This window comes from Anguilla anguilla, chromosome 6 (assembly GCF_013347855.1).
Source record: "Anguilla anguilla isolate fAngAng1 chromosome 6, fAngAng1.pri, whole genome shotgun sequence".
In the NCBI taxonomy this organism is placed as follows: Eukaryota; Metazoa; Chordata; class Actinopteri; order Anguilliformes; family Anguillidae; genus Anguilla; species Anguilla anguilla.
Genome location: NC_049206.1, coordinates 13,897,308 through 13,916,094, shown reverse-complemented (window position 1 = coordinate 13,916,094; position 18,787 = coordinate 13,897,308). Strand labels below are relative to the sequence as shown.

The window sequence follows — 18,787 nt, the reverse complement described above, 5'->3', positions numbered from 1 at the left end:
TGCGCGGAGTCAGGGGCGGCCGGCGGAAAGCCCACAGTGAGGACGACGCGTCTGCGCGGAGTCAGGGGCGGACTGCGGAAAGCCCACAGTGAGAACGACGCGTCTGCGCGGAGTCAGGGGCGGCCGGCGGAAAGCCCACAGTGAGGACGACGCGTCTGCGCGGAGTCAGGGGCGGACTGCGGAAAGCCCACAGTGAGAACGACGCGTCTGCGCGGAGTCAGGGGCGGACTGCGGAGAGGCCACAGCGAGAACGACGCGTCTGCGCGGAGTCAGGGGCGGACTGCGGAGAGCCCACAGCGAGAACGACGCGTCTGCGCGGAGTCAGGGGCGGGCTGCGGAGAGGCCGTCAGTGAGCCAGCGCTCCATTCACCTCCGCTCTCTGCATTCACCGCACATCCAGTCGCCCCCCCGCCCGCCCCCCTCCCAGTTCTTTAGTCACACCATGTCCTGCCTTCCCGGTCTCCCTCCCTCCCTCCCCGTCTTTGTCCCATTCTCTCTCCGGGGACAATAATGTGCCCCCCCCCCCCCCCTTTTCAATCTGTTTGCATGAAAAGAAATGATACCTCGTTCTGCTGCTAGGGAACAGGACTGTTAATTCCTTTTGCTTGTCACACCATTAAAGTGATATGAAGAAAAATAAACTGAAATAGCTAATGACTACTCCGGTGATCAAAAATATGATTTTTACTATTGTCTTATATGAATCCATAGGTGTCATTTACACCGATGCCGAGCCCTACAAAATTACAATGAAATCACCTAGAAGATACCAAGTTAGAAGCTGAAGACCAAAGCCCAATTCCACATCAAGGGAACAAGGGAACAGGACAGCACAAAATGTACCTAACAGTAAGATTAGAGGAGGGTAAATTTATCTCTGAACCTTTTCAAAGGAGGAACTACATTTCTTCACGTATAACCACATACCATTTTTTCACTTTGAATTTTCTTTTTACGTTCGTATTTCAGTGTTTATTTAAGTAGCCATGGCACAAGCGGAATAAACCACTTGAACCGGTGCTTTCTCTGGACATGATATACACCTCTGGGAAGGGAATGGCAGACTGCTAGCTTCGTTGCACATTAGAACCCCAGGCATGCCTATATATCAAGAGAGCGCACAGGTTGTATGGTTTATTCCTGAAATGCATTACTCCACAGAGCAGAATGAAATTGTTCTGAATTAACATTAGACCTACGTTTTATTACAATTCATTCAAAAAAGTATATTATCTTTTGGAAACTAGAGGTTTACTCAGTATTTTGCAAGCATGCACTTAATTTTATTTGGGGTGCTCTAAAATTTAGCATGATTATGAGGATATTATTGTTTTTTTCCTCCACAAAGAGTTTGGTGGGCTCAATTTAAAAATATAAGTTTTCTGAATATGTCAAACTGTTTGCTTTGAATTATTTCACTCATAATGTATTTGTAATTATGACTAAAAGTTACAGAAATATCGATTCAGTTTAGGTCAATGCATGAACACATCAATCAATTATATATTTCGCCCTATGTTTTAGATTCTGTATTTTAACACATATTCAAAAATGTTCTGTCTGGATTATCAGTACCTTCATGGCCATCCATTAGGGAGTCAAAGTCAAAAGTTCACAAGCATATCTCGCACTACAGAAAAACCAAAATACTGCGCATAGCGCTCACAAACATGTCCTCAACTCAACCTACACAGTTCCTGCAGTCACGTTGGAGGTCAAGTCGGAGGACGAACAGGGGGAGGTCTGCTTTGCGTTAACTAAGAAATACCAGGACATCACTTCCCAATTAGTTTATGAGACATGCCGCTGAAGCACACATTCCACCGCGATTGGAGGTCAAAGTTAGAATAGCGTGCGCTGGGTTGCCATGGTTACCCACCAACGCGCTCCCGTGAATCATAGCGGGAGCACGGACAGGTGGAGAGAGGGTCAGCGACGCTGCCATCTGTCCAATCACACGGCCCCTGTTTACTAATGACCCGCTGCACCAGCCGCGGATTCCGTGCCAGTCCCGCGCAGACATTCAAAGCGTTTCAGATGAACTATTAAAAAATGTGAGAGAAAGTTTATGAAGGAATTAGGTTTATTCCCAGGGTAATCGTAAAGTTGGCTCAAGTAGTACAACAGGGTGGGGGGATGTGGGGGTGTGTGTGGGGTTATAAATGGAAACTGGGAAAATAGATTCTAGACTAATAAAGCAATTCTTTTCTTTGGATAAGTAGGTAATGCTTTAAACAGCTATCTAACACATCCAAATAGCAATATGTGCTAAGGGCAGAGTTTAGGTTATCTAGTGCACAGCTTAGGTTATCTAGGGGGCAATCCACCAAGACATTCCATAGCTAAGATTATTGACAAAAGTGTGCATGTTAATGATATAAAATGCATAAATACAAAAGTAGGTTACTAATTATTAACAAATGTACTTTATTTAGTTACTATTTATTAGTATCACTGTATTCGTTCTGGTTTACTTACAGTATATATTATTTGTTTCAGATTCATTAAATAATGGCAATAATTCCATTTTAATAAAATGTCACTTTGCTTTTATAAATAATGGACACGTTGCATTGTCAAACTGTTGCATTGTCTTTCAGATCTATTTGAAAGGGCAGAAGTTTGAGAAAGGAGAAAGAAAAAAACAATCACTAAATCTAGAAAATGTTGCCCGATGCAGCTTCATTTGCTGCCAGAGATGCATATAAACTTCAAACTATGAGTCACTTTTGGTGCCGACTGATTTGACATTGAATAGGGTCTTGTTGTAGGGTGGGACACAATCATCTGTATGAAATAATCAGACCCCAGGACAGGATTTTCCACGCAAGACTTTGATTGGATAATTGAGTCTCCTGCAATGCACTGTTGAAAATGATGGGTATCATCTGGTCTTTATCACTGTAAGACACTGCTGTGCTTCACACTGAGCCAGAACAGCTGGATTAACAAACGTGGCGATCCCTGGAAAACGGGGGGGGGGGGGTAGAAAGTGAACAGGGCACCAGCATGAGGCATACATCCTGCCCCACAGCTACCGCCTGTGGGAAAGCGTTTAGAGCTGCAAACTTTGAATTTTTAAACGTGAATTAAAGAATGTAGCCTGCATAAGTGCCTCTGGATATCTGCATCTAAATGTACAATTTAAATGAATTACAGCACAAGAGGGGAGGGGGGAACAAACGAAACCGCCAACTAACATCGACATCATGTGGCTTCTGACATTCTGTACACCGCTGTTCCGCCAGCAGTGGCCTCCTGCAGAGCAGATCGGAGACTTTCTCCTCGGTCCGGCTCTTTCTGTGAGAACACGCCTCGCGCAATGGAACCCAGTCGCATAAGAATCGATGCTTTCCTGTCCAGCCGATTGTCCGAACCTGCTGAGGGGGGAACGATGATTGATCGACCCGGCCAGCCTTAGTGACAGAGCTTCTCTGCTCCGCGGATCAATACGACTGTCCAGGAATGAAAAGCCAGCAGAGGTGTGAGAGAGAAGACAGGGGAATGGTATTTGGGCCCAGAAAACACAGACTGTCACTGACAACCGTAATCTCTGCTGTGCAGCATATTTGTGCAATGAACTCTGGACCAGACTGAGGCCACAAAATGAGAAATAGAGTGTGAATGAATTACAAATTAGGTATATTTCAAAAATTAAATATTTGATTTAATTTGATAGCTTCTTTCAGTATTTAAAAACCTGCCATTTGCATTGTGGATGTTGGTCTCTCCTCGGAAGTATGGGATAGAGGGTAAAATTTCATTAGGAAGGTAGCATACTTGGGGAAAGCTGCAACGGGTTGCATCCTGGGAAACTCTCAAACTACCAACATCAAAACAGGCACAAATGGTCAAATTAGGTTTGAATGCTTTGTTGGTGCTGACAAAGTGTTGGTGTTTATTGCTCATTGGCCTGTCAACACCAGGCACTGTGCTGCTACAGGTCAATGCAACGCATGCCGCTTCCTGCAAAATGTTCCATGGGGTCAAAGGTCAAAGGTCACAGAGCCGACTCACCTGCACATTGAACGATGCCCCATCATTGGGCGGAGGGGGAAGCGGGAAGCCCCCAGGGGGCGACTGAAGACCACTCACATCATCTACGGGGGGTGGAGGAGGTGGAAATTCACCTGAACGCAGAAGACATAAGAAAAAACTGTCAATCATCCTGTGAGCCAACCAAGTTGGACATACGTTACATAAAATTAGTTTATCAGAAACCGTTTTCCTCCCATTATATAAGAGCAAATAACAGCATCTAATTCCAAATGAATGAACACTTCAATGCACACATGCAAAAGGCCAATTGTAATGAAAGTGTATATATACATAAATATATGAATATATATATGTGTGTGTATGTGTGTGTGTGTATGTATTGTGTACATTCTGCTTACATATAATAATTCTATTTTAATAAAATGTGAAAATATGCATATACGCATACATACATATGTATATATACAGACACATATATGCATATTATGCATTTGCTTTACATCTTAAGCTCTTTTCATAGCTTATGTTCAAAGCCCTTTCTCCAAATAAAAGAAAAAAGAATTGAGTTAGAACAAGTCTAACTCAATATCTAGTACAATGCCTTGTTACATGAAGCCTAATTGGCTCTATTCTAGGAACAGAACCACAGTCTGTCAATGCAGGGCAAATGTAAATGTGTGTGCATGTGACTGTGTGTGCGTGTGTGTGTGTGTGTGTGCGTGTGTGTGTGTGTGCGCATCTGGTGGGCGGGGGGTTGGGGCGTGTACACATATACTGCACATCAAGCGATCCTGTGACCTCAAACTAAACACTTAAAGAGTTAAATGAGACCCATGCCACAATGACATGCTGGCAGAATTTTTCTCCTCTTGCACAAGTCATGTACTGTAAGACACTCATGAAAAAGATATAACACAACAATCCAATCAGTCTTGCTCAGGTAACTAGGTGTGTGTAAGCTGTATTTTTTTATTATTTGAAATTGCAAAGCTATACTACATATAAAAGTGAAGGTTTTATAAAAAAAAATAATAAAGTCTAAAATGTCAACAAAAAAAAGTTAAATCTACTGTGAAACTCTCCATTTTTGGCCATAAAGGGGAGTGAGATTGCGTTATATACTTATTTTATAAATCTGCTATTTGGACTCCCAGTTCCCTTTTTGTGCTTACAGGTGAAGGTCAGCGTCACCTCCTTTCAGTGTAAATACATTGCCCAAAGGAGCCTACTGTATAGCGCTTCCATGGAAAAATAAAAGTGAATTAGAAAGTGGTGACTTGGCTCCATGCAAACTCTCTATGTCCTTAGCAACAAAACTAAGAAAAGTAAGTTACCCACGTAACCAACCAAGCAAATAAACAAATAAGCACTATGAGAGTAAAAATGAACCTGTTCTGATGTTCATGTCCTTCTCTATGAAGCGCGTTGGTGTTCACCCTCCCTCACTGAGAAACAAAGTTTGGCGAGGCGTATGACCACAACTGGGCGGTGAAAGTTTGAAGTTGTTCTAAAATAAAAGGCTGTGCAATTCAGCCGAGACCATAGCCATAAACTGCACACGCGCACGGAAAGAGAGCTCGCGGTACTGACACCGCATAACAAAACAACGGTCGGTGCCCCTGTCCAAATCCAGATTCTAATTCAGAGGAGTGTAATCAACCCCCCGCCCCCACCTGCACCACCCAACATCTCCCCCCCCACAGGTCTCTGGAGTGCCTGAGTCGGCCTTGCTGAGGAGTTCGTCAGGGCAGCTCTTCGTTAAGAAGGATTCAGGAGAAGGGAGGTCAGATCCAATTAGGCTGTATAACGAGCTCAGAATAAGTGTTGGGCTGATATGCAATTCCTCTTTCCTAGGAGGAAAGAGGACGACTTCTGCACCCGACAGCAGATGTTCGGAATTTAAAGCCATATACCTCTGAGAGAACTACAACAGGTTATTATTATTAATGAGTTTATTTGAAGGATGCATTTATGTAAAGTGACTTTCTTTACAAGGACAAGTCAGATCGATATCTGTCAGATCCAGATCTAGTGAGCAGGACTGAGAAAAAGAGTAGAAAGAAACTTATTGGTGATGGTATCTCTGGCAACATGATGAAGGGGGGGGGGGGGGGGGGGGGGAGCACTTGTGAGACCGTGATAGCAGCTCCACAGGGCTGGGCAGACCGATTAGGTGTGAACGTTAAAAACGCTTCCTCTCCCAGAATGACTTCTGCTTTCAGATTGTTTTGTCTAAAAATAAATAAATAAACACAGACAAATCGGACCGATAGCAGAGAAGTTCATTGGTGGCAGAGAAGTTCACACCTAAGGGCGTGCTGCTGAAGATAAATGAGTTGAGTATGATGTTCGGCACCATCATCAGGCTGAGGTGGGGGAGCAATGACTGCACATCTGTTGCACTGCAACAAATTGCTCACTGCAACCTGCGCAGCACAATACAATGAACTAGTCATAGGTCCACCTGCACCTTTACTAGCTGTAAAAAAGGGGGTTCTGAATGCATCAATGTACTCAATGATTGTTTTGAGAAATACAAAAAAAATTTTCCTCAAATCACAGTTTGATATCTGGTGACATTCTTTATTATGGGGTGACATACTTTTTTCTTTGATCAGTGCCAGCTTTATATGCAGTCAGGTCTTATTAGCCTTCAGCTGACTGGAATTGCTTCATAAAATATTGCACTTTATCAATCGATATGGTAAAGCACTGAAGAAAGGTGCCTGGAACTCTTTCTTTCCTGTAAGAATGTGTGTTGCAGCTGTGAATAGGTAATATGTGCATGCAGTGCCTGTTCAAATTCAAGTAAAGACCCTGACAGTGTTCATCGATGGACATGTGGACTCGAAGCATTCGACGAAATCGGTTCTCATTGTAAGCAGTATCTATAACAAGCAACTGTTTCACTGGATCGGCTGCAGCTTGTCTCCAGGGAGACAGTCATGCCGTTTGCTGAACTAAGGAGACCTAGCAATGGAGCAGTCTGAAGTCCAATAATGAGAAAACATTCAATTAAATGTGCAGGGTGCTCCTCTTTAGATATAAACTCTTTAGGTTCAACAATGCAGACACAGTACACTCCACATGTATTAGCCCTAATGCAATATATCAGGGAAGACAGCAGAGAGCAACTGAATACTTGGCCCAGTGCTTCAGGGATGTTCATAGCTGATCCCTGTTCAATACTATAACAGTTTCACTTTAAGTAATCTCCTCTGGAGAACATCAGTCTCCTGGGTGTCCATTAAAAGGAAAGCTAAAATTAGACCAGAGGGGCTTCTGCTTCACAGTCTTGCTCTTATGAAGACTTGGAGATGAATAATAATGAAGTCAACTACACTCCAACATTGTGTTTATATATTTATCACTGTACACATATGCAGTAACCCATAAATAAAATCTGAGGCAAGACGTGATGTTGATGACACCGAAGACAACAACTATTATTATAATTATTATTATTAGTAGTATTCTATCAGGTGACTCATCAAGCTAAAACAGTGAGTTTCAGTAGTTGTATACCCCAAATCTGCTTACTGAATCCTGTAGCGCAGTCATTGGGTTCTCTCTCCCTCATCACACAATAGAGCCCATTTTGCCCAATCATATCTGTAGGCCTATATCTGCAGGCCTGTCCCATCACTGCGACACCCTCCATCAATCTGAGCGTGCGGGCTTTGTGTCCTCAGAAGCACATGCACAACGCTGCCTCTTCATTTCAGTCTGCAGTCCATCTGCTGGGCTGCAGCCATTGCACTGAAGGCAACTCTTCACAAACAGGCAGAGAGCAAGAGCCTGATCAACCAAAGGAGTCACGTCCATGTGCTGAGGTGGGCTCAACCCAACTGAGTGAATCCTTCCCTTCTGGGGTGACATTTTGTCCAACTGCTGCTCCACGTGTCTCCTGGAGTACACATTCTGTAATGGCATGGCCAGGATTCATATCCATATGGTAGGCCTAAGTCGGTGAGCTAATGACTTTCAGCTAGACGCACCATGTATGAATCCTGGCAGGCTTTCCGTGGCACAATTAGTGCGTGTCCTAAAATGGCTGTTTGTAACATAAGCCGTTTTTCTCAACTACTGATGGGGAAAAACTGAAGCTGCCTGACTAATTCCTCCAGGGAATACAAATCAACAGAGTGTGATCTCATACAGGGCTTTGTGAGGACATTGGTTAACATGTGCAATGTTAACTGAGGTTTTGTTTTGTTGGGAGGAGGTAGGATGGGTGTATTTTAGTCTGGTATGGAAGAATATAGTGACAGCACTTTGAGTCAATCCTGTTCAGTTTTACAAAAAGTGACCAGCGCAACCAAGTACCCAATCAGGAGGGAGGTAACAGGAACATCAAATTCTAACAAAATAATCTCTCTTAATGAGGCATAAATAGCAGACATAAAAGTTAAATAAATAAATAAATTATTTAACCAGGTAAAAGTGATTGAGAACAAATTCTCATTTACAACACTGACCTGGCCAAGAAGGTATGCGTCAATCAAAAAACATACAAACATAGCTTAAAAAAACCAAGTTCACCACAGTACAGTACACAGTCTCTTGACATACAAGTCAAGAGAGGTATAATTGGTTGAGGTGACTGCATATGAGCAGGGTAAATGAATGCCCAAGAGATGGCAAAGACTTGGGGCCTCATTTCAAAAACTTTGTGAAGGTTCTACACCAAAAGGGTACATACGCACATGGGGGGGGGGCGGGACTCCTCAAGCACCACCCAGCCTGCTGTGTCACAGTTTTGACCTAACCAATAAAATAAATTTTGTGGAGTGGCAGCTTTTAATTTAATTTGATTTAGTTTATTTGCACGAAAAACACAATAAAAGACATACCAACAGCATAGATAAATATACAAGATAATTGTAGGGGGGAAGAAAGAAAACCTAGGGGCCTTCCCAAAGTTATAATACATATATATTGCACTAAAAGTAAATAAAACCACAAAACAAACTAAGAAAAAGTGTGTGAGTACATGTGAACATGTGTGTGTATGTGTGGGTGTGTGCTCGGGTGAGTGTGTGAGTAGAGACAAGAAGAGGAGAGAGAGCAGAGAGAAGGTGAGAGAGAGTGAGACAGAGAGGAAGAGAAAGAAATAGAATGCATGGCGTCTTCAGATAGACGAATGTATAAGAAAACCCTACTGATGGTTATACATGATGTCCTGATCATTCAGCTGTTTAAGCTTTCTATTTTTCAAGGATTTTTGAAAAGCAGGGCAACACAAAAGATTGGACGATAGTTACTGCAAGCCTGAGGATCACCTGATTTAAAGAGGGATAACTTAAGTAGTTTTTACATCCTCAGGTATGACACCACTCTGTATAGAAGTTGATAAAATATGCTAATGGAATCACAGTGGAAGACACTGATCTGATTAAAAATGGATTGATTTCATCATGACCTGATGCAGACCATTTCTGGGTACCAATGATGTCTTTCACTAGGGAGCGTAAAAACTGTGAGTACTGGAAATGAGCTCTTCACAAACTCTAATGGAGAACCATCAATGTGACTAATGTTTACAAGACGGTTGGACTAACGTTTACAAAAAAAATGAACTCAGCCGAGAGAGAAACAGAGTTACTCATAATCCTGTCGTCCACAGATAACAGTGACGGAAAAGATGGGGCCACTTTTCTTTTTTTTCTGAGAGCTGATTACACAGCAGCTGTGAATGCTGCCAGCTCAGAAAGCCAACCTATTTCGGAAATTAAAAAGAAGTAATCGGACATTAAAGCGGATGCAAAGGAGTGCATTCGTGCCAAACAGTAAGTGCCACTGTTGGGGGTCAGAGGTCACCGGAGCGGACTTCCCTTGATGAGCGGCTGGCCTCTCTAACTGGAGACAGCCACATCGGTTTGCTCCAGAGACGGAGGGAGACACTGGCATGGCAAAGTATGAACCCGCTGAGGGTGAACCACGTGAATGACCCATTCCTTTCTAATACATAAATGCAAAGGATACTTGTTCTACATCATTTCATGCTTGGATTCTGGAAATACACACTGCAGACTTTATTTATTTATGTTTCTTTTTTTATTCAAACTTGGGAGTATTTGGAACCGGTTGCAACCGTTGGTGAGGGAACGATGACCGAGGATGACTCTGCTCCAGGCCCCATCATCTCATGAGCCACGTGCGAGTAACAGACATACGTTGACACGACACGGTCAACTGACAACGTCACCACAGAACTGACACATCAAGGCCATTAATGCAGAAATGTCCCTGAAAGAACTAGTTAAAAGAAAATAAAAGGCAAACTCTCGGTAGTTCATCCCAGTCTTTCACAGACAACGTATCGAATCCACAGGCAGCTGCATTGTGGCTGGTCTGGGTCTGGATCTGGGTCAGGATTTGGGTCATTGGGTGCAATATCAGCAGACAAAGGGAGACTGCAATGCACTTAACTAAGACCAGTTCACACCACATAAACTCAATGATCCCGAATGGACACCACACGTGTTGCAAAGCCACAAGTGAAAATGAAATAACAGGAACACCATTTTAGTCCATAAGTAATGAGGACATTTCACATTTTGCGTAGTAAATTACTGATTCAAGAAAAAAACATAAATATTTAAAAGGGCAAGTAACACATTCAAAATGTTACTGGCAGTTAAGCAATGCGGTTTTCCCCCAGCTCTATTTACTGACAGTTACCTTAGCACAGAACAGTGCAATGAGCACCAAATCAAAAAATATATATAAATAAAAATTAATGATTGCAGTAGCAAAAATGAGAGACAATCATGTCCTACTTTATTTTTAAAAAAACAGAATAGGACTAAGAATCGTGTGAACTTGCACGTTTGGTTTACTTTTATCGGATGTTTTGGAAACAGATTCCTCACTCGAGACTTGATTTACTGCTGAGAATTTGAGTGGTTTGCGTACTCCCCCGCTAACCATACTGTAATAAACAAAATCCACTTCCTCCTAAGAGTAGAAGTACAAACTGTACCATGCACCTCAATGAGGACTTGGGGAACAGAGTCCGTTTCAACAGCAAGCTCTGCAGCACTGTATCTTCGACCTAAATATTGCACCTTTGCACGATTTTCTTTTCTCCAAGTCATCTGCAGTCTGCGCAATTTGCACACACAGCTAATCCACAGATTACAAGGATGTAAAATAAACCTACAACTATTTTAATCATTCACGTGAAAGAATATTTGACTGCAACTGAATGAAAATGCATTCAGTGGTAGCAAAATCAGTGACCTAATCCCACCCAGAAAAAATAAGCATACCGTATGTACTTATTGTAATGGCATTGAAACCTTTTTAAATTTGATCCCAAAACTTAAATATGGTCCCAGTACTTCTGGCCAAATGAAGTTGATAAAATTGAAACCTGTTTTGACATAATAATGTACCAGTATTTTTGTTCCATCAGCTTAAAACTACCAAGCTCTTTCCTTAATTAGCTGTGAAATACAAGAGTGATTTATAATTCCATTTGGCTGGAGATCCAAGCATTGGATTCGAGGCCTTTGCAGATATAATTCTGTAAGTGCACGGGAGCAGACCAAATTGGCTTTAGCAGCATTCCTGTGGGATGGCACGCAGTTAAAGATTAAAGACAATAAAAGATGGATTACATGGCCACACTGAACCAGAGAAATACATACTACTGTTGACAACTGTCAGCTTCTATCTTTCCATTTCTCAAAATAGGCTATTCCTATTTTAACATAAAGTCATTAAGTGATTAATCTGAAATTAAAACTGTCAAGGAGACAATACGCATTCGCCCAACTACGTACTACGATTGAGGCTGACAGCATGCAGGCAGCCTGCTTCATGGCAGTTTGTGCTTTGACTTCACTGTAGTAGAGTATTTATTTCCCTGACTTCAGGAGGGAGCGTCTGTGTGATATCGGGCCAGACAGAGCAGGGGACAGTCAATGCTCCGTTTCATTTGCCCAGACTCCCTTTCCCTCATTGATTATTAAAATATTCCACTCGGAGTTTATGTTTCTTACTTCATTTCTTCAGGTGACCCATGATATACACGTGAGAAATGAGAACCCTGCCAGAAACTAACAGCTGTAGTAGGAAAAATGGCAGGTAACATTTCACATTAAGAAAACAGCATGTAATGAAATGCATTGTGCAATTACACCATGCCTGCTTGGTAACAATACGTACTGCCAAAATATTCCACCATTTGCATTTTGTTAAAAATAATTTAACATTTAAGCTTGCCATTTATGTAATCACCGCCTTTCAAACTCTATCTACAATTCGGCCATGCCACTTCATGTAATTGCAGAAGTTATTCAATAATGCAAAAAAAGTTAGAACAATTTCATGCAGGCAGTTTATGCTGTATACATTCTTTCTCACTGCCTGACGCAGCAAAGGTTGCTGTCTGAACTGTCCAACCTAAGGATTATAAATGAATTCTAAAGGGTTTATGATCCACTACCCCCCAGTAGCATAGTAAAATGTTCCAAATGATTAATTTGTCTTCCACCCTGTAGATTGAGAGGTCCAACTGTCCAAATCTACAGAATTATTTACAAATTAATTAATTCATTCATTCAATCTTTGTTGTTCAGCCAAAATCTTTCATTTAAATACTGAAATGCAGATAAAATCACTTTCAATTTACACACAAATTTGTTGTGACATGTTTCAGGATTAAGGCCCTAGGTGCGTAGATAATCTCAGGCATGGATTTTCACACCACCAACATTGTGAGCTGGAAATATTTTAAACTTCTCAGAAGGTAAATCGAAGTTGCACAAACAAGCACTCAGCGAAGGAAGGGGAAACACTCTGGGGTGATCAAAGGGAGTCATTACGGTTTTGAGATGGGCTCGGATCCCTGTGTATCCGCTGGCTACCGTTTTACAAAAATAGCGCCTCTAAATTCTCACGTCGCTAATGTGCTGCACGTTACCTCCGACCTGCGTGGAGAACCTCTCCAAATCCAAGAGCTACCACATAAGAACAGTAGATGACACACTTCCTGTTGGAGACCTGTCCAGCCTGACCATGCTGTGTACTTGTGGTAACTGTGGTTACTGTATGACTATCCCTTAACCCAGCTGATCTGGACATGTTGGTATGGGCTTGGTTGGTACTTCAATGCAAGACCTCCTGGGAAAGCAGAGGTTGTTGCTGGAAGAGGTATTGATTTGCCAGTAGGTGGCAGTCTTGGCCCCCATGGACTAAGTAGAAAAACCAATATCCTTGTGAAGTTATGGGATACCGAGCTTCAGAACATGTCAGAGCCTTTGATGTTGAGAGTTGAGATGTTAACGTGACGTGCTGACTCACTGTGGTCATCAAGATCCCATGGCACCTACCGAAAGAGCAGAAGTGTCCTTCTCAAATTCCCAAACTGATTCTCTACATCTGGCCCTCTCATCATCCCCCTTAGAGCTAACAGCTATGTAGCACCTCATATCTTCTGCCCACCTTGTTTTCCCCGGACATAAAATGAACGTTAATATATTATAAATAAATAAATACAACTTCAACGGGGGCTGGCTCAGACCACAGACGCTGTACACACGCTGTCACAAAGCACTTGTGGCTGTTTAAGTCACATTTTCTCTTGGATAAGATTACTGGATGCCCCAGAGAATTGAAACCTAGCGTCGGCACAGCAGAGTGGGTGGCAAACGTCCAGGAATGACACCTCTATAGGAAGTGCACCACTGAAGCCCTGACTACTGTTTTTTTACTGGTTTTATAACCAGCACGTGCAAATTTTATAGCGCCTTAAGGTAAATTAAATAAAAATCAAAACCGAAATAACAGGTTAAAATAAAAAATTTTATACCAACCTGTGCATATGGCATTATTCTCATAAAAAAAAAATTAAAAAAAAAGACAAACTCTGAGACAATTACACATCTTCAAGGTTGCTGGCAGCTATTTTGATGGCTCCTTACAAGAGTTTATGCACTGAGCTGTTTTATTAGAAGCACTTACAAGAGCCCATGCTTTCAGAGTAGATGAAACTGATTTTAGATTCTAATCCTCTTAATTGTTTACAGAAAAGAAAGATGCATTAAAGGAAAAACATCTGCGAGCAAGCCTAACCAATTAAGTCTTAGGATCGCAGTGCTCATGCACAGTAAATAAGCTGTTTGAAAAAGCAAATGTGACACCAAAACTCTACAAAGAAGGGCCCTCACACATTGGTGCTCTTTACAATAGCGAATCCTTGCCCTCTTTTGCTTGGCGAGGACAGGAAGCTCCCAACACAGATTCATCCCGGGGTTGCTAAATGGGATAAGAGCACTCTCTAAGAACAGGAACAGCCTGTTCTTCCTGGAAAAGCGTCTGGCTCCACAGAGCTGTTAATATGCTGGAGGAATCCGAAAATGCTCTGCTGGCCCGCTCATTTCGCTTACCCCTCCGTATCGAATGCACACTGCAACCTGAGGACAGACTCTACTCTATATCCCTATATATACTATACCCCTGTCAACTGCGTACTGCCATTCACGCGAGCTATATTTGGTCTCCTGCAAAATAAGTGGCCCTAGAGTGCCTCGCTCACAGATTGCACGACCGTCTCCCCCGCAGTAACGGCACTACCTCTGTTCTGCCACTAGGTGGGGAAAAAATGTACTGATGGGGATGTTCTCCAAAGTAGTTGTAGGCCTAGAACTGTGTCTGCACTTGTAGCTGTTGAATGAATGGCTGACCGCAAACTCTAGAGTGTTAAGGAGCCTGACTGGAAAGATGCCCATTAACCAGGCTGCACTCACAGAGGTGCAGCCAGGCTGGGCAACAGTTTCCACTCGAGCTTCCGAAGCAGGTGCTCATTCAACTTTCATTCAACTATATTTAACTTTTATTTTTCCAGAGAACTCCACTGAAATGTAGAATCTCTTTTACAAGGGAGACCGGGAGCACATGCATGACATCCTAAATCTTCCGACGCCCTTCAGAAGTTCACACGCACAATGTTTGCCACGCTTTGAGACACACCTGTCAGATGTAAACGGGTCCTGTGGTCCACACGGCACCACTCACTCAAAATGTCAACTCTACGGGCCTCTCGTTTTGCACCTCGCAAATGGCCGCTTTTTGCGAACGATTCAAACAGAATTTTGCCCTGGCCTTCCCTCCAAAAATGTTACCATATGACATATCTGTAATACAGAAGTGTCTGAGAGAGCAGCTGACTACGCAGGAATAAGAACGCGATTTGCAATGCAATCCAGTAATCAAGAACAGATGCATACTTTCAGCGAGGTCGTTCAGAATGTCAACCATCTCACCACATGTGCTTGTTCCAGTTTATAACACGGGCACGCAAGGAAGTAAACTAAACCCTTTCACTTGGACTTCATGCGGCGTTTAGTAAACACCTTTGTGATGTGTTAACAAGGAACTTTTTGTAAGTTCCCTAATTGTGCATTTAAGCTGTCCGAATACTAACTTTTTTTCCCAGAGGAGAGCGAGACCACGGTATTCTAAAGGACTGTGTGATCTACTGTTTTGGATTCCCAGAGCTCTGGTACATCTGGGCAGAAAATATTTTCTACTCACAGGAAAGAGGGCCTCTGAATCAAACCACACTCTCCCCAGGGCCCGCTGGTATTAAATACTCAACAGCCGTGTTTTTGTAGACCGAGAAAGAAGTTTGCGCTTAGTTTTGTCATTATTTCCCGTGTTATTCAACAATTGGGCTCTCTGGGGGGATCCTGACACTTTTTTATCCTGCCATTTGCTGTATTCTGTAGCCATCTGTTGGGGGGGGGGGGGGGGGGGAGTAAGACAAAATTCAGAATAATACAGGGGGCATGTTGGAAAAGGAACACTCTGCATTATGAGGCCTTGCACAGATGTTATTTTCTCAGCCCTTTGTCACCGGTTGCCTTCGACCAGGTGCTGCTCTTTCTCACGGCTGATCCCGCTTCACATACCAACCACGGCTCAAGCTCATCACTGTAAAAACCTGACTAAAGTCTGGATTTAATCAACATTGTTCCAGAGCATTCACTCACAATTAAATTAACGTACATTTTTTAAGAAATACTAAAATTACCCCCCCCCCCCCCCCCCCCCAAACTTAAAGTACACCCTGCATTTGTTTGAAGGCTAAAGTTCCAGGCCGAAGTCACATGTATGTAATGTAATAATACCTGTCTGAGACAGACAATCCAGGACAACAGCTACACTGTCTCGAGACTCGCATTTCTCTGACACTTATACATATGGTGTTAGAGCCAGAGGAACCAGGAGGTAAGATTGCCCCTCTATCAGACAGCTTTCGAGAAGAGATCATTGGATCACATTATTGGATCCAATAACACACAGCTAAAGAAATATTATTATTTTATTTTTCTAAATGAATGTTTATAAGGGCTGTCAGCTGGCTGGCATCAATTCAAGAGGGAAGGAAAGGGAAACGTTCAAAACGCTCTACAGGGGAAGCAATGAAAGTTGCTTGTCTCTAACGGCCTATCCTCAAAGCTAATAAACAAGAGGAGTTGTCGTTATGGAACTGGGATTCTAACCAGAAGGTTGCAGGTTCACATCTTGGGCAGGGTGCTACAGCAGTTGAACTTAACTTGACCTGCTTCTGCAAAACATCTGTCTTCCTGCAAAGCCTGCAGGCACTGTAGCCTGTGCAAAGTTGTTCTGCAGTCCTGTTTAATATACCAGCGAACCGATTTCGTCCACTGGTCAAAATTATAAAGTGTTTTTTTATGGGCTAGCAGGGGCCGCATATTTCAAGACTTGAAACACTTCGCAAAAACACTTCGCCTGTAGTGCTGTTCAGAGGCACGGCCCTCATAAATAACCGGCATAGTATGTCAGCATGTTTCAACATTTATTTACAACCCCTCTGTAGTGAGACATATTTAAAGAAAATTTAAAGCAACACCTGTGTTGCCTGGAACTATCGCCTCTTTGACTGTTGACCTGTAGCTTCGAATACTTTAAACAGTTTTTTTTTTTTTTTAAACTCCAGTCACAAGTTACATTTATTTACTAAACTATTTGTAGCCCGAAGTCTTAAGAGTGGAGTATCTTGATTTTGGATTCGTTTACGGTGGTGTGTGCTGGTCCAGTTACAGTGTAAGCTATCCTTTGTAGAATGGATGTAGATACATATTAAGGATACAATCCACATCAACCTATAACAAATAAGCAATGTTCGCCTGAACGCTGGCTTTACAATGCTCACTGGACACGATGACAGCCATAAAGGCAGGTGCTAATGCAAATGAGACTCAGGCTCAGATTGCCAGACGTTTCTCTTCTTCTGCTGAGCGGCGTGCACTTCCAGACTGTAGCCAGAGGACTGATCAAGTTGTCTCCTATCAGCTGACTTGCCCCAGAGCACATATTAACAATAGTGGAGATTGTAGGGTGCCGCGCGAGTTAGCGAACTGGACTTGTGAAAAGGGGTTTGCATGTTCGATATCCCTGCCTGGCTGTCGTAACCTTGAGAATGGCACCTAAGACATGCACAGACGCGTCAGTAAAACATCAGAACGTGCGAACAGATGCGACGGAAAACAAGTCGAGCACGTCACCGTGGACAAGGTCATCTGGCCCAATAAATAATTTAACGGAGATGAATCCGTTACTCGTACGGCCTTTGGACGGGGACCAGGAAAGGCAGCGTGAGTTCCGCTGACGCTGGGGCGCTGTTTCCGTGCGAGCGTGAGCCGCGAAGGGGCTCAAACCTTAGAGAAGCGATACGAGGGGGGGGGGGGGGGGGACGCAGAGGCGGGGGGAGTAACTATAGGCCAGAACTCCCTGGCCAACACAAGTTTGCACACAAACAAACACACTTACCACATCCTGGAGCAGCTCACACACGTACATACACTGCACGCCTGATGAAGGCTTCATTACATCAGTCTCGTTAAACTCTGGAACATCAGGCTCATTACATGCACGCCTGTAGGGACTTCTCTACATATGTTTTAAACCATAATGGTTTCTATTATTAAAGAAAACAGCATAGTCGTGGAGTGGACCGTAAATGGCAGTTGGTATGAACCCTCTGACCTCTACACATCTCAGGCCGCCCTGACCAAGCCACATGACCTACTGTAAAGAGACACATTTGTCTCTCTTGGTACAGACCAAACAGACTGATAAACATAATCGTAAATTCAAGATCACACTGTACACAGCTGTGGCTTTGCACACTTGACACTTGATCATTGGTTGCAATTTAAAAATAGGTTAGGTTAGCAAGAGCCTTACAGCTGGTTCTCTCATGACTTTGGGGAACGCTTTCTTATTCCCCCCCCCACATCCTTTACCAATAAGAAGTATAACATATGGGGATGACAAGGGAAACACAGATAGAAAGTTCTGCTTTTAAACACAATCCAGACAGATGCCTGCTCTTATTGGCCCAAGCCCAAGTTCATCAGTAACATGACTTTCCCATGAAGCCTCCTATAGTAATAACCATGGCCAGCCCCATTTATATTGCACATATACGCCGTATATTGAGGGGCATAAACTTGATAGAGGTGACCGTGACAAAAGCCCAGGAAGATTTACAGCAAGATAACCAAGTGAACAGACAGTTTGTGAAACTTCCACTTTCGAGCCCTTTGTGCTCATATATACGGAATGTGCAATGTTGTTGTTAACCTATATGTTATTTCCCAACGGGGCACAGGTTAAATCAAGCAGAATGCAGTTAATAGTCAATATGCCCAAACCATAATAACTGAAAACATATAGATCACAGTTCATTATACAACAGACGCAAAGTCATAACAAAATACATTTTCAAGAATTTTAACGACCAAAAATA

The 18,787-nt window shown here is 42.8% G+C and overlaps 1 protein-coding gene across 5 annotated transcripts in view; it reads right to left on the bottom strand.

Moving 5' to 3' along the window:
• LOC118229691 (lipoma-preferred partner homolog) overlaps positions 1-18,787 on the bottom strand; it is a 132,123-nt gene that overhangs the window by 54,733 nt on the left and 58,603 nt on the right. For all 5 annotated transcript variants that reach the window (XM_035421904.1, XM_035421903.1, XM_035421906.1 and 2 more), the window contains one exon: positions 4,018-4,130. In XM_035421904.1, coding sequence (XP_035277795.1) covers positions 4,018-4,130 — 113 coding nt within the window. The remainder of the gene's footprint in view (positions 1-4,017; positions 4,131-18,787) is intronic.